The sequence below is a fragment of the Numenius arquata genome, chromosome 9 (assembly GCF_964106895.1).
Source record: "Numenius arquata chromosome 9, bNumArq3.hap1.1, whole genome shotgun sequence".
Lineage (NCBI taxonomy): Eukaryota > Metazoa > Chordata > Aves > Charadriiformes > Scolopacidae > Numenius > Numenius arquata.
In genome coordinates, this window is record NC_133584.1 from 56,111,512 (window position 1) to 56,128,601 (window position 17,090).

At 45.3% G+C, this 17,090-nt stretch overlaps 1 protein-coding gene across 5 annotated transcripts in view; it reads right to left on the bottom strand.

The window, feature by feature from the left end:
• The window catches only part of RUNX2 (RUNX family transcription factor 2), a 155,987-nt gene that overhangs the window by 75,023 nt on the left and 63,874 nt on the right, over positions 1 to 17,090 (bottom strand). For all 5 annotated transcript variants that reach the window (XM_074154128.1, XM_074154127.1, XM_074154126.1 and 2 more), the window contains 3 exons: positions 17,058 to 17,090; positions 8,897 to 9,053; positions 2,682 to 2,786 (listed from right to left, as the gene is read on the bottom strand). The exon at positions 17,058 to 17,090 is cut by the window's right edge. In XM_074154128.1, the coding sequence (XP_074010229.1) occupies positions 2,682 to 2,786; positions 8,897 to 9,053; positions 17,058 to 17,090 (295 nt within the window). The remainder of the gene's footprint in view (positions 1 to 2,681; positions 2,787 to 8,896; positions 9,054 to 17,057) is intronic.

Sequence of the window (17,090 nt, forward strand, 5' to 3'; positions counted from 1 at the left end):
GTCATGTCTTAAAATGATAAGCTGGCAACAAAGTAAATGACATTTTGTAAAGATGTGCATAATTTTATGTTTACGCTACTTAGAACGAAGGTTCTAATAAGTCATCGGTTGTGTTCCTTTAAAGGGAAGTTTTATAACTGAGATGAATCACAACTGCAAAAGATCAAAGTTAAAAAACATCAATGATGCCATGGGGTACTTTTTAATCTTGTAATGAATGATGATCATGTGCTCTTATGAAGTTGGTCCAACTGCCAACGCCAGATGTGTATATTAAGAAAAAAGTTGTTTGTGATGTGACAGCTCTGGTTGAGCTGCCAGAGAGAGGAAAACTGGGATAACATGCTTGGGATGTCGAAGTGAAATACAGATCCTGGCAGAGAGGGGCACTATTTACTGATACATAATTTGTTAAGAAAAACACATTTGCTATCAGAGCCGCTCGTTAACTCGAATTCCTTACTGCCCCCAACCACCTAATTTTCCTTACGCAACGTAAATGCCAGATACAATTCTTGAACGGTTACTACCAAAGAGTAATAAATCTACACGAGCGCAGGGGCTCTCAGAAGGAAGCAGAACTTTAGTGAAACTCCCACGGCTCACTGGAGCTACTCTTTCCCTGAAAATTCAAATTGGGTAACTGGAGGTGTCGTAGCCTGGAAAGCATCAGGCTGCAATAACAGAACTTGCAGAACCAAACTGACCCCAGAGTGGAGATTCACTAAGTATTTAGACAAAATATTAAAATTAAAATGGATAATCAAGCTCAAATTTGGCATCCTTTTTAAAAAAAATAATATGAAGAATGATACAATAACTCCATCTAGGCTATAAGAACTAAGTTACTGGGCATTCCTATGTTCAGCTATTAATAAGAACAGCAGACAGGTATCACGTCCAGAGGCCTTTCAGGTCCAAACTAAAAAACTCCAGCAGAAATTGGAAATCTTATTAAATTACATGAACACAGCCACACTTTCAGTCCACCAAAACGGTTAGTCCCAATGCAGGCAGGTTCCCTTTCTGTGCTACACAGGGTAGTCCACGCTATTCTCCACATCATTTTCAAACCACTCTGCTCTCTCACAGCGGTCGTGTCCTCTGCTGGGAGATTTCTTCTTTTGCAGATACCTCAATACATACGTGGAAGCAGCCTCCAAATGGGAACGACTAAATTATATCTAACTTATTCCCTAGTTTTTACTCCATGAATGCAGTTTGTGCCTCCAAGAAAACGACATGGAGCACCAGCTATAGGTGAAAATTAAAAATGGGAACTCATTCAGCTCGGGAGAGAAGACAGAACCAAAATCCCCTCTCTGTGACAGATGGACACCTCAGCTGTGAGCAGGCAGCGACACAAGTATCTACGTAATGAAATTTATCCATAGCTATTTGCTTTTTCTTTGCTTTTATTCAAGGTGAAACTCTACAGCCTGGATGGTTCTTACAGAAAGCATTTCAGTTCCTGTCTCTCAGCCCAAGAGGAGGTGACACCGCAGCGTGTATTAGCACCAGAAACACGTAACTGCATGAATTCTGTCTACAGCTTTCGACTTCTTCTGTCTCTGTGGTATTTTAAACAAAACTCCATGAAAGCTCCTTAAAGGTCTCATTTGTATGTGCAGATCAAAGGCAAAGTAATTATTTGAGATACTGCCATTGTAGGGATTTTTTTAATGTGGTTATTCATCAAATAATTCTTAATCTCTAAATGTAATTTAAATACAGCTGTACCTGGTTAATCCAATCAATTTAGAAAGAGTTGTTCTAGTTAGATTAAGACAAAACTCCAGAACTGGCTCATCAGTGATACCCATATGATGTGAGACGGGTTACCAGCTAAATGTGCTAGACAGGGAGACAGCTGTATAAATCATAATGGATTAACCAGACTCGACTGTATCTAAAAATAAGTGCTACTCATAAAACTGCTAGAACATGGCAAAACCCAAATTTTCATAAAAATATAGCCAGCGATCACTGCAAATAGATTCTTAGTAAGTTAGGAAGGTGCACTGCTGTGAGATAAATGTGCTGAGTGGAAATCTGCTGGACTATGTTTAAATAAAACATACTTTCTGTGCACAAATATGAAACAAAGACCATGCTGTTATTTTATCTTTCTTTGGCCCTCAGGGGTCTATGATGAGTCCATAGCTGAAAACCAATTTCAGGTATGACGAGGTTAACCAGGTGCATTAATTATCTGATGGCAAAAGAATTTAAGGGCAAACAAGAAGGCACTATATTATATATTTTCTCTCTGCTCTAGGACTGATCCTGAAAGATCAGGCTCCTGTTTTGGTCTAAACATCTTCCGTTGGAAGCTTACGGGAGCTTAGGGAATTCAGCATGTTGCAGGACCGTATCTATTGTACCTAAATCAGATTATATATAAATATAGTGGATTTAGTTCTCATTTACACTGGCAGATAATGTATCAAGACCTTGATGTGAATGAGAATCAGGTTTGTGATTGCTCAAATTCAGCCAAGCACTTAAGTGTGTGTTTAATGCAAGTATGTGTGTGGTCCAATCGCCTCCAAATTAAGCATGCGCTCACAGATTTTGCTGAGCAAGAACCAATGTTTGACAAAGAGATATATTTCATTTATAGGTCTCCGTTAAACAAAATTAAGCAGACGTAAGTGCAAAAATAAGAATATAATACTCACTTCTTGGCTCCCTTGGCCCATCCACTGTAACCTTTATAGCTCTGTGGTATGTAGCGACTTGGGGGGGATTTGTCAGGACAGTTATTGTCAAAGTAAAGCTCTTCCCTACAAAGGGAAAAAAACAACAAGGAATGAGTGATTACAACATGAAAACAGTCACATGCATGTTCAGTAAGGAATCAGAGACGTTTAAAATTATTCCCTGTCGTTACCACAATCGTGAAAATTAAAAACATAACTGACCATAGGAGTTTTCCTCCCCTTCAGTTTTACTCTATGTCAAGAATATGTCCATGTGTTGACAATCTAAATGTTTCTTATTTAATAATGGGTCATCATACAATGACAGAACAAAAGTGATTCACTGCTGAGGACAAGCCAAATTCTTTGCTGTATTGAAAGTGGTGTAAATCCAAAGCAAGTCAGATAATTTAAAAATTTACTCCAGTTTTGCAGCTGTGTGACAGAGAGCAGAATGTGGCCACATGTTATTTACTTCACACAGTTTTATCATTTCATTTGTTTGACTTGACTACAATAAGATGAGGAAAGAATATATTTTCCTCCTGGGAGTCATCTTAACAGGGAATCGGCGTCTCCTGTCCTTCATATACCGGGGGTAATATGATGACATCATTATTACTGGAACAGACTATTTTTCCCTACATATATTCCATCCATGAAATACTAAGAAAGCCCCCAACTTTCCCGTGAGGGTGAGAAACTTCTGTGTGCACGAACGTTGCTAGCGTAAGCCTGCTTTTTTTTTTTTTTTTAATTTTTCATAGTTCAAATTAGATTGCACAAGACCGTCCGCAGCCTTTAGCTGAATGAAAACGTTAAAAAGAAATAAATAAAGGGAGCTGCCCTGCGTCTGAGCGCACATTCTCGCAAGGCGCTGGCCCCCGTTCGGGAGACTCACTGACAGTTGTAATCTGTTAGATATGCAACGGTTAGTCACGTCAGATAGTCAAAACTGAAAACTGTTTCGAGACAGGAAAAGGTGGGCGTACAACAGTGACTCAATAAAACAGTCAGCAATCTTCGGCCTTCATGCTCATTTAAGCTGTTACTTTACCAGACACTTAAAATTCTCTTTTCCTCCCTCCCCCCCCCCCCCCCCCCCCCGCCTCCTCCTCCCTGTGTGTATACGTGCATTTTTGTTGCTAGGGCTTTTCCTCTTGCTGAACTCTGAAGGCATTCAATCAAGACACAAATCTTAAGCGATATGTTACAGCGCAAACTTAATGCAGTTTTTTCAAGCCTAATATAGAACAGCTTATATATAAGGCATAATATAGAACAGAGCTTTGGTTGTCAAATCTAGTAATTGGGCTTTCTTTTTGGTCCAAGCCGTATATCCCCCAAACCTGCCTGAGACACGCATCATTTATTATCAGGAGTGCAACTTCAAACCGTCTTGGCTGTATTTTTCACAAACTAGAATGTGACATGGATATTTTTTTAAGGAAATATAACTGTCATTTAGAGTAAAATGATTTTCCAGGTGTAGCTTTGCTCCAGCTGTGCCCACCTCTCCGAGAGGTGCAGGTTAGAGGGGAGGTCAGGACCCCAGCAAAGGGGCAAACATCTCAGGAGGCTGAATTCTGCCTCAGTGGAGATGCACGGCTGAAGGTGGCTTTCCCCAGTTTCATTGGGAAAGGGATTATTTCTCAAATCTTTTCATAGAATCAGATAACAGTTTGGGTTAGAGGGACCTTTAAAGGTCATCTAGTCCAACACCCCTGCAATGAGCAGGGACATCTTCAACTAGATCAGGTTGCTCAGAGCCCTGTCCAACCTGACCTGGAATGTTTCCAGGGATGGGGCATCTCCCACCTCTGTGGGCAACCTGGGCCAGTGTCGCACCACCCTCAGTGTAAAAAATTTCTTCCTTATATCTAATAAAAATCTTCCCTCTTTTAGTTTAAAGGCATTACCCCTTGTCCTATCACTACAGGCCCAGGTAAAAAGCTTGTCCCCATCTTTTCTGTAGGCCCCTTTTAAGTACTGGAAGGCTGCAATAAGGTCTCCTCAGAGCCCTCTCCTGACTGCACAACCCCAACTCTCTCAGCCTGTCTCCACAGCAGAGGTGCCCCATCCCTCTGATCATCTTTGTGGCCCTCCTCTGGACCCACTCCAACAGGTCCATGAGTGCCATAGCTGGACGCAGTACTCCAGGTGGGGTCTCACCAGAGCGGAGTAGACATCACTTTTGAGAGCGATCATTACAGAAGGAGAGTTAGGTGTATGTAGAATGTCCAGTCTCTGACCAGTCCTACCCATCCACCATCCCCAGAGGTAAACTGTGTCCTGCCAGCGTACAGCGTCTGTGTAGGGAGCCTTCAGAAGGACAGCAACAGCCCTGCTGAAGCACACCGTGCCTCCATGCCTGCTTGTTTAGGGCTGAAAAAGGTCATATATGGATATATATAAGTAAGTTCTCCAGGGACAGGTTTAAGGCCTCCTTCAGTGCCAGCCTACCATGTCAAAAAGTTCTGACTATGAAATTGTGTGATGACGCCACTCAGATCACAGACACCCATACAAAATCAGTAGAATATTGCTGGTAATAAAGATGCTAAAAGGAATTTCCATATACTTTGAATGAAGAATTTGGCCTTCCAATTTATATGCCAAATCAGTATGAAAGTCTATCATGACTAAAAATTAACCCGACAAAATATACTGTTTGCAAGATTCTGTAACTAAAGATTCTCTGCACTAAATTTATCTCAACAGGATACAGCGGCCAGAAAAAATGCATTCCTTCATATCTAAGAGCTGCATTTCGACCTCGCCTGTGAGCACTTCTAAATGATCACCTCTCAGCCAGCCTAAGCTGAACAGGTAAGCACCTAATTTGAAAGGGAAACTGGTTTTGGTCCCTAACTGATACCCTACCAACCTGAAGCATTAAAGAAGTAACATGAAGGCCCCTCATGCTGAGTAAAAAAATACAGCACTTCATCGCAGGGGGCTGCACGGCCCTGCCAGCGCATTCAGGTTCCAGAGCTTTCAAGAGATGATTTACATATTACAGGACTAAGAACAAAATAAATTTTTAAGGTTCCCTGTTTCACCGATGCTTATGCCTTCCACAGATATTTCACAGATATCCCTCCTCAGCTACGAAATCCTTTAATGCACTTTTTATCACCTTTCTTTATTGCCCTTAGTCATTCCAACTATCCACTTTTAGGGGCTAAAGACTAATTGTAGCTCTCTTTTATTAAATTCCCCAGCCAAGCAGTCATCTGGCACTATTGCTTCAGTGTGTCTAAACTGTGCATTCTTTGTTATTCACACGTGTGAGCCGAGCTGACACGGGAGGACGAGATGGACATATGCTGAAGCACAAGGCAAACCCCAGAAATCAGCCTGAAAGGAGACTCGGCAGCTTGTGCGTGTTGCATATTTTTTCAGTTAGATGCTAATGTGATTAAAGTATCAGGACACAACAAAATTAAGGTTATGATCTTTTGCCTATTGAAGACAGGAATTCTTTCTTCTCTGCGCTGGGGATCGGGCTTGTAAAAGTGAGCTACTGCCTCAAAACCACATACAAACAACTTCTGCATTCACATAAAGCGACCCAGTTACTTATTCTTATGAGCCCAGAAAAGGCGCTTAAGAGAAATTACACAAACAAAAACGTGAAGCTTCTGTCAGGCAAGCAACATTAATATGTATAGAAATCAAGTTTCTCCATTGAGCCCTGGGAAGCAAGAAAAAACGTGGGAGAGGAGGTGAAGTGGTAAGTTGATGATTCAGACTCCACAATCAAATTTCGAGATACAGAGATCAAAGCGCGAGCTGTTTAGAAAGATGTAAATCTAAAGTCAGGAACAGGTGTGGATTAGTTTCTCGCCACCGAAAAATGATTTCTTTATTACTTTATTTTTCCTGTTCTACTTCAAGACCTGTATTTACCGATATTTGTCTACGTAAAGAGCTTTCTCACTTCTGTTTGCAACTACTGCTTTCTTTCCCTGCTATTTTAAGCAGAGTTCTAAAAATCTATCATTAATGATAACTCCTTCTCCTTCTCTCCTCTCTCTCTCTCCCCCTCTCTGTTCTAAGTCTGGAAGACAAGTCTGGACCAATTTCTCCATCCTGCCTCTGGCAGCAGAATGCAGCATTTCAGATCCTCCACCGAGTCCCGGCTGCTTCAAAGGAAAAGCCCTACTTTCTTCCGTTAAGATCATAAGAAATATAGGGGGAGGGGGTCAGCTCTGTTTGGACATAATTACACTTCATCAAAAGAAGCTTTCTTCATCTTCCATGCGTGAAAAGTCTGCAAGCAGTTAAGTCTGTCTTTTTTCTTCCTTTTTTTTTTTTTTTTTTTTTTTAAATATAAAAATTGCTATTTGGGAAAGTAGCCAAAACTCAGAAAGCCAATATAGTAAAACAGTGCACACCCTTTGTTTTTCTTTGAAGTCTCTTAAATAAATATGTTGAGGGTTTGAAAAGTACACTATCGCTTTTCCATAGATTCTACCCAGATTGATCAGAGAAAAAGTCTATTCCAAGTCTGCTAGATAGAAATATAAATGAAACTACTGGAACCAAATTTAGGAGTTTTCTGTTTTTAAGTGTCTGTAGCTGTATCTACTGAGGCTTTAGGCCCTCTGTTTCATTTCCTATGCTTTAATAAAAAGTATATATCATAGGTTTCAAATGAAATTCACAGATCAGAGGTAGTACATCACACTGCAGTTCTTTTTCAGCACTACCGAAAGACTGATACGCTACTGAACTTTTACCGTAAGGCAGCAGTAGTGATGGAGCCAGAGAACTTTCAAACCTAATCCATCAGCAGAATAACAAAGCAGACTGGTTTTTTCAAAGCAAGCAAGACAAATGGAAGAGCCAGGTAACACCTTACCCCAAAGGGCAATGAACTCCCTATTTACGTTGCATTACTGTTGCAATAGTTATTCTGTCTTTCAAGTTATTCCTTATTACCGATACTTTTTAAGTTGTAAAATGATAAAGAGAATTGTTGGCCAGGTCACTAAAATAAAAAACAGCCACTGTAAGCCAGGCTGATGGACTCACTTTCACAAAGCCCTAGTAAAAGTGTGCTGACTGATTTAGCCTATCTAGGCCTCTGGCATATGTTTAATTTTGGGGGGGATAAATCGTCTTTCCTTCCTTAAGATGAATTACAACTGCTTTCTAAAGAATATTACTGTAAAATTAGCCTTATTGCTAATTTACCAGCACAATTGTTTGGCTTCTGTTGCTCTGTTTTGTGCCATGCAGGGCTAGTTTAAAAAATTAATAATTACTTCAAATACATAAAGGAGAAAGTATGTAGGCTGAATCAAGGACTGATATAACAAACCCCTCTGAGGTGCCAGCTTCCTTCGAGCTATCCTTTCAATCATTACCTGAAATTTGAAAGTAGCTACAAGACTCTAAAAGAGGAATTCTTGCAAACTTGCAATGATTACAAAGGGTTTCTGTGAGTGCGGTGCAGTTTCCAGATTATAGGAAGCTCCTAAACAGCTGGAAGACAATGACAGCACTCCACATCTTCAAAAAAAATAATTAAAAGTTACCCTGTCATTTAAAGTAAAGGTTAAATTTAGTTCAAGCAATTCATAAAAAGTCAACCAGTTTACTAAAAAGAAAAGTACAGCTTGTTTTTGCAGGTCATATGCAGTTTGGTTGTAAAGGGCAGGGAAGTCACTCGAAAGCTTCCCACCAATAGCTGTCAGCCCTTAAAGATGTAAGGCCTCAAAGAACATAACCTATAGCACATGTGATATGCAAAATGCCCTTAATTATGGGTCTTCTACAACAGCTTCAGAAGCAGCTCTACTGCTGAAGGGAATTCTCCATCTCCCATTGCCGTGGCCTGAGATACACTCTCTGCCTCCGCACAACCCTGATCACAAGCACCCCCAGTCCCTTCTACCTTTGCTGTGGGATTAAAATAGGGAAGCAGGTACTCTGCTTTTTCAGTTTTCAAAACCTGTGTCTGATAAAAACGTACAGAGACGTGAGGAGTCAGAAGAACTTTAGAGAAAGTCTGAACTCGGTTTGCACGGATGCTGAAGTTTGCAAATAAAACACGCGTTCATCCCTCCAAAGGAAAGGCCGACGGGGATGTATTTACAGATTGATCAGTATTTCACTGCAAAGTAAATTTGACGTCTAGACATTGTTCTTACTTAGTTACGGACACGTAAAATGCAGAGGCCTACCTCTTCCACTTCTGCCCACAAATCGTAAATCATTAAATCTGGCCACCTGGTTCTTCATCACGGCAGAAGCGTTTCGCAGCTCTGCAGAGTAGTTCTCATCGTTGCCAGCCATGACGGTGACCACGGTCCCATCAGGCACTTCTCCTAAGGCCACCACCTGTGAAAAGGGGAAGAGAACCACAACTCGTGAAGCCACACTTTGAAAACGCGTGTCTCCGTCCCAGCTTTGCGGGCTGCCATGCTCGTTACAAAGCCCTGTGGCAGCTTCTCCAGCCCGCTGCGGCGAGGAGTCATGTATTAGCTGAGCACAGAACAAAGTGCCACATCAAACAAAGAAACATCTTGTATTGTCTCCCTTTCTCAGAGCCTAATAGGGAGTTTCTTCTTTGTTACATTGCTTCAGAAACATTCAACATCCTTATGTAGAGTGTATGGTTTAATGCCTCCTGAAGGCCAACTTTGTTCTGAGCAACCAGTGAGCGGCAAGAAAACATGAGGCATGGCTCGTATCCATAAATTATACGGCGGCAGCGCATTTGGAATGGAAAGTCCGAAATTACTATCAGCAGCCCTAGCACCCAGATTCGGTTCGGCTTCGCTGCTGGTTGCACCCATCACCCCGACCCCAGAGCTTGGAGCCAGGGAGAAACCCCTCCAGCCGCCCATCCCAGGAGCGGCAGCGGGGGCACCAGCAGACACAGCTCTCCACCCATCCCGCCGCTGCGATGGAGCGCTCCGTGGCTGGGATTCAAACTCTTACAGATGCAATATAAAACAAAGGCTGGGTTTCCTCGCAGGCGCGTGCATTTTCCTAGCGCTCGCAAGAGTCGCGCGTGGTTAGAGCTGATACCTCCCTCAAATTCCAGGATGGGGGAACAGAAGATATCAAAGTCGTTCTCCTTATGTTTCAGCTGGCTGATAGTCTCGCTTTTATGCTTCAGCGGTTGTGTAGACCTCCAACACCTCATCAGATAAACGCCACAGAGCAGACAGCTACTGTCTTCTAATTTGGAAACACCAGGAATACCCACAGTGTTACTGCACCCTGATTTTTTAAAGTAAAAATAAACAGGAATACTAAGTTTCGAGGAAGAAAATACGCACGTTTCTTCACATGGGGTAAAAAAGGTCCACAAAAGTATCAGGAAAATAATTTCCTTTTGCCCAGTTAGCTGATACTGATGCTGGAAATAATAAATTTATAACAAAAAGAGATTCACAAACATTGCATGTCTGAGCTCTAACTTGAAAAAAAAAGTACTCTCGAGATACGAAGTCTGTCCCCTTGCAGTTTCTACCAGTTTACATGGTCAGATATAACTTTTTCTACTCTTCAGGGTAATTTAATTCTGTCTCCTGTAACATATATTACATTTTGTCATAAGCCCGGCTTGAAATGTCTTTCCCATAAATGATCCTGTCTGAAACTAATAATTGCAGGTTGCACTTTAATATTAATTAAGTGGAAAGAATGAGGAGTTCTGAATATATATATATATATATATGTAGGAGAGCGTTATGTGGCCCAGTGCACTGTACAGCATTGCTCTAAAACAACAAAATTTTTTGACAAAGGTATGCAAAATCTGGAACTATTTAAAATAGACTATATTACTGAAAATTATAGCTCATCTTATTTAAAAGAAGCATTGAAGAGAAAGAAGAAAACAAAGCTGCAATGCTGTATAAAAAGGATCTGCCCTGGTGCTTTTCTGTGTTGCCATAAAACACCAGGCAATACCACCCAAAACTGAAAACAGAGTTTTGCCACAAACTACTGTGAAGTCTCCGTCTATCAAGCAAAGATTTTACTTTAAAGTGATATGAACGGCCCTGAACATAAAAACACAGGAACCACGGCTGTGGATAAGATCTGAGGTCCCACCAGCTCACTGCCTTGGGTCTGACGGCAACCGGGACTGACAGCTTCAAAGCGAGGTGTAAGGAATAATAAATAATAAGCAAATAATAATCTGCTGAAGGGATTACAGAGCCGACTCTAACACTTAATAAATGAATATTGGCTTAAACTCTAAAGCAAGGGGCTTGAGACTACTTATAAAACACTCCCTTCCCAGTTTGCGATAGAACCCCTTATCTCCGGACAGTCTTGTCGTTCACATTAGCATCCAGGGGAGCTGCAACCTCTGCTTTTTATATCTCACGAAACAAAATAGAAATAAACAAAAATCACGTCAACTCCAGAAATGCAAAGGCGGCAAGAGCACAGGAGGAAGTGCGAGTCTGCCGGGGGCCTCGGAAGAGGGAGTGAAATGACTGCAGCCTCAGCTCACCTCCTCCTCTCTAGCTGAGCAGAGCCACAGCATCACCTCTCCCTCCCTGACACGGGGACAAGCTCGCAGCACCTGGGCAGGAGGGGGCAAAACCTCTTAAAAGGCCCCCCACACACACACACACCCCTCAATGCTTTTCAGAGGTTTCTTCCCTACCCCTTCCACTCGGCGATGTCACTTCAATTTGTCAGTGCCTGAAAGCACACGTGCCGCGGCCGGAGTCCCTGGGCTGATGGCACCTCATCAAGAACTGCATCGTTAATGAAACGCAGCCGCTTTCTGATGCAGCATGATGCAATTGCGCTACTCCCCTCCTTAGGAGAGGAGCGAAGGAAAAGACAAACTGAAATCAGGGGCGAAAATCAAAGCTTTGGCTAATAAAGTCCTATTCCATGGAAAGCTCCCCTGCTATGCAAAACCTTGTTCTTTTCATAATTTCATACTTTTTTGCCATGAGGACTATCGCACACATATCTAATAGCACGAGTTAGAAAAAAGCTTTGCCAAACAACTTTGAAACCTGGAGAAATCCACGTCATTTTGAGCATGTTAAAAAGTAACTTTACCTACTGAAAGGCTGTCGGTATAACCCTCGATTTGGTAATTTTATGCTATGATGTATCAATCCAGAATTCTTTACATATTCTTAGAAAGAGCATTGTAAGTGCACTGCGAAAATGAATAAGGACTGTGTAAAAAATCAAAGATTAAAAGTAGCCCCAGTGCACATTCCTTACCTATTCTTTTCTTTTCCATATTAAACTACGTACACATTTTGCTGATTAAAGGTAGATTTTGCCTTTGCTTTTTTTTTTTTTTTTTTAAATAAAGCTCAAAAAGGTACGTGAAGTCAGATGAAGCCACAAAGTAAAACCAAACCAATTCTTACCAGTTGAAAATAACTATGTATTTTTTGCATAACACCATTCTCGTCTGGTTAGGCAACCTGTTTGCCCAGTTTCGGTCCAGTGGGATTTGAACTGGCCAGAGTATGTACCCTAAAGACGGAAGTTATAAGCACGAAGCAGAACTACTATCCAACAGCAGGTACTACGACTTTCTGCCGAGTAAAATGCTTGTTTCCAAAAAAAAAAAAACCACCTAGTGTACACGCTAAATAGTTCCTCTCAAACATTGATATCTGCCACTTCAACGACTTTTCTTGCAAAACACTCAATTCCAACGGCCTCTGAATGCAAAATCCTCGGCATCGAGGACGCCTTTTCCAGCGATTGCCAAAAGAGCATCTGATACTATTAAAAATATTTTAATGTTCTGTAACTTAAAACAGAATAACTGATTTGCACTACTTTTTGTTTCAAAATATACATCTGGGCTGACAATTTATACAGCAGGTTTCAGCTTGAAGCTATTTAAAACAGCTGAGTTATAAACTCTGAAATTTGGGATTTGGACTGGAAATGCTGACAGCCCCCGAACTACTGTGGTGCTACTGGGGAGAGGTTTTAGTCTTCACATCCCTTTTTTTCCCCCCTGCCTTTAGGTCCACTAAGACTCTTTGCTACTATCAGCATCACACAGAAGCCACTCGTAACATCTAAGGTGGCAAATTTCAGTAAAATCTCCCAGGCAGACGCATAAACAGAGGGTCAAATTCTGACGACCCTACTCAAATAAAGCACTGCTGGCTATTAAGATTAAGAAGCGAACATGATTTAGACCGGGGTGCAGAAGATCTATTTATTTTATGCTGGAATATCACTAGATAGTTAGAACTATATAAATAGGCACATCTAATACCCTTCCCCACAAAAGCAGTTTGAATTTACAATCTCACTAGTTACTACACTCAGACTCCCTCCCCAGTGTGTGTAAATATGAATACTTAAACTTCAAATCTAATACTAATCCAGCATTATTTCAAAAAAATATAATCAACCCCAGCACTGTTTATAACTAACTTCCTCTCCTGCGTATGATTTATATCTGTTTTTTTTTAAATTAAAACAGTGCTATATCCAGAGTACTTTTTAACTAGAAATCTCTGCGAGAATTATGGCACACTTAACACACCACTCAAAACATTATCATCAACATATTATTTATTGCCAATAAAACTTCAGAAAGTGTGTTGTCTGTGAGCTATTTTACTTTCAAGTTACTGTTTAGCCGAGATTTCTATAGCCCAAATCTGCCTCTTTTTCCCCCCTTTCCAGAGATAATTCCCGTTCTGTTCTATCACAGTCAAGTGTTTCGCTGTCTGATACGTGCAGATCCGGGGTCTGAAAGTACTGGAGAGCTGCACGCAAGATACATTTGAAAAATGAAATAAATTTTCGCCAGCGGTCAGAATTATTTCAACTCAGTTCCAAATTAATTTATCACTGAATAAGGGTGTAAGTATCTTTGGCATACGTTAAAAAGTAGGCATCGCACGCTGCGTGAGAAAGCACAGACGCAGAAGGGGTGTAAGGGGCAACGCACGCTCCCGATGCATCAGTAAATCGGTCAGATCTATACCTCCCGGTCAGCAATATAGGACCCAAATATAAGACGTGTATAAATATACCCACACAAAAAAGACTTGGAAATGCGCTAGACCTTTTTCTATCCTTTTATCACATGTAAGTATTCTTATTGTAATCATATTCTAAATACTTTAAGATTTCGTTTAGATCTTTCCCTTATTCTAATGAACTGCGACCGCATCCTTTGAATTGCTCTAAGGTAGGAGAAGGCTCAGAGGTTTCAAATGAAAACAGCAACGCTGCTACGATAATGCACGAGCTCTCGCCTCCCTTCCGTAGAGAGTGACTGCAACGCCAACCTCATCTAACGCTCAATTAAATTATAATCACAGTTCTCCAAAAGCTCCTCCTCCTCACCCCGAAGCCCCCCGTGAAATCAGAACCGCTGTGATCCACACCTAAAGAGCCTTCTAGCGCTGCGCCGAGTCACGAAAACAGAAGACACCTTATTTTTCTCCTATTTTTACTTATTTCACCCATGGCGACCTGCACGAGCGGGCCCCGTGCAAAGGGTTCCTCTGCAGCTCCAGGCTCTCCGGGCTGCTTCCCCCACACACGGGAGCTTTAGTCAACTCTCATCCGCATCCCTACTACATTTTCGAAGAAAAGCTTCATCGTTATCACCAGTCACTTTAAAGCCAGCTCATTGAACCGCTTCTACTAATTTTTGTCCCGGATAAACGGCCATGATAACGTAGCTAGCAATCGGGAAACACAAGAACAAGGCCACGTTCTGGAAACGCGCTGGATGAGACCGTTTCCAAACTCTTCCACCTTGCGAGGGATTTCCAGGCGTGTTATTTTTCACGCAGCGGGTGTGGGAGCGCTGAGATTCTCACAGGCCCCCCCCCCCCCACCCCGGCTCTGCCCCCACACCCCGCTCCGGCAGGTGCTATGGGACACCCGAGCCATCATCCTCTCCCTACCAAAGCCACGGGAGAGAAAAAAACCGGGAGAGGATGCTTTCAAATATCGCTAGGGGAGGAAAAGGGCTTGCTTTAAAGCATGCAATTATTGTTGTTATTATTACAGTTTTTTTAAAAAAATCTTTTCCTCTCGTTAGCGCGCCATGGGGATATAGACAGAAAATTAAAAGCAGCATCCCCGGTGCAGATCGGGGTGGTATTTATTATTTAACCGTGAGAGCCCTGCCAAGGAGAGCGCCTTCTGGCCAGACACTTCCTCGCTTGTCCACCAGGAGAAGTGGAGGGACCCCGACCCCCCTCCCCAGGAGTCCCCCCGTCCCCCCCATGCCCAGTCCCAGCCCAGCCCGGGCTGCCTCTGAGGTAGGGGGGCAAAGCTCTCACATCAGTGCCCCCAGTCTGACCCTCGGGCCTCAGCACCCCCAGGACGCTTCAAAGCCACCCCAAATCCTCCGGTCCCACCCCCGGGAGCAGGGAGGGAGGCAGGGGCACCCCGGCGGGCGAAGTACTAGTCTTGGGGGTAAGGGGGCACCCACTTTACACCCCCACACTGAGCTCTGGCAGACGGGTGAATGCCCCCTTCCTTGGGGAGGGAAAGGGGTTTTTTTATAAAAAACCCTGAAAACCCAGGAAAGCAGTTTGTGGGGAGGTGAGGGTGTCTCGAGGGGGGCACAGGGTGCCCAGGAGCTGCGGGGGGGGACAGGCTGGCAATGCCCCACAGGGATGGAGATAACGGGACGGCTCCTGGGGTGCGTGCTGTGCTGGCGGGGTGGGTGGGAAAGGGAGAGGGGTGCACGGCAAGGGGGGGTGTACCGGAGCTGCTGCAAGGGGGGGGGGGGGGGGCAGAGCAGGCACTGCAAGGCAGGAGGGTAGAGCAAGAATTACGGGGGGTACTGGAAGCATCGTAGGATGGGGGGGCACAGGAGACACTGCGGGACAGGGGGAGCAGAAGAGGCTTTGCAGGATGGGGGGCACAGGAGACACTGCGGGACAGGGGGAGCAGAAGAGGCTTTGCAGGATGGGGGGCACAGGAGACACTGTGGGACGGGGGGGGGATTGGGAGGTTTTGTGGGATGGGGGGCACAGGAGTCACTGCAGGATGAGGGGGGGATTGGGAGGCACCGCAGGGGGTGCACAGGAGGCGTTGGAGTGCAGGGGGGGAGCAAAGAGGCTTGGCAGGACAGAGGGGGGGACAGGAGGCACAGCAGGATAGAGGGCACAGAAGCTACCGCAGGACAGGGGAAGCAATGAGACACTGCAGGACGGGGGCGGGGGGGACACAGGGGGGGCACAGGAGGCACTGCTGCAGGACAAGGACGGGATACAGAAGCCACTGCAAGACTTGGAGGGTGGGGTGGGGGTGGGGTGTGTACAGAAGGCATTGCAGGACAAGGGGGGGGGCACAGAAGCCCCTGTGGGCCGGGAGGGCACCGGAGACATTGCAGCCCAGGGGGACACACAAAAGTCCTTGCAGGACACAGGGGCCACAGGAGTCACTGCAGGCCGGGGGGGGCAGAGAAGCCCCTGAGGGTTGGGGAGGGTAAAGAAGTCCCTGCAGGCAGGGGGGGCACAGGAGGACGGGGGGATACACAAGCCCTTGCAGGACACAAGGAGCACAGGAGACACTGCAGGCCGGGGAGGGCCGGGGGCGTGGGGGGACGGGACATCGCTGAGAAGCCCCTGCAAGTTAGGGATCACAGGAAGCATTTCATGCTGGGGGGGCACAGGGGGCACTGCAGGACGGAGGGGGACAGAGAAGCCCCTGAGGGATGAGGGGCACAGGAGGCACTGCAGCCCGGGGGACAGAGAAGCCCCTGCAGGATGGGGGGCACTGGAGTCATTGCAGACCGTGGGGGGACGACACAGAAGCTCTTGCAGGACACAGGGGGCACAGAAGGCACTGCAGGATCGGGGGGGGGGGGGGGGACACAAATGACAGAGAAGCTCCTGCGGGTGGGGGGGTCACAGGAGGCATTGCAGGACGGGGGGGGGGGGGGGGGGGGCAGCGAAGCCCCTGCGGGTTGGGGGGTCACAGCAGGCACTGCGGGCTGGGGGGGCAGCGAAGCCCCTGCGGGCTGGGGGGGGTCACAGCAGGCACTGCGGGCTGGGGGGGCAGCGAAGCCCCTGCGGGATGGGGAAGTCACAGCAGGCACTGCGGGCTGGGGGGGTCAGCGAAGCCCCTGCGGGCTGGGGGGTCAGCGAAGCCCCTACGGGATGGGGGGGGTCACAGCAGGCACTGCGGGCTGGGGGGGCAGCGCAGCCCCTGCGGGCTGGGGGGGGTCACAGCAGGCACTGCGGGCTGGGGGCCAGCGAAGCCCCTGCGGGCCGGGGCGGGGGGCAGAGGCGGCTCTGCGGGAAGGAAGCGCGGCGCGGCGCGGCGCGGGGGGGAGGCATCCCCGGGCAGCGGCAGCGGCGGCAGCGGCGGCGGCGTCGGCGGCGGGAGGGGGTGTCTCACCTTGAATGCCACCGGGAGGGTCTTGTTGCAGCG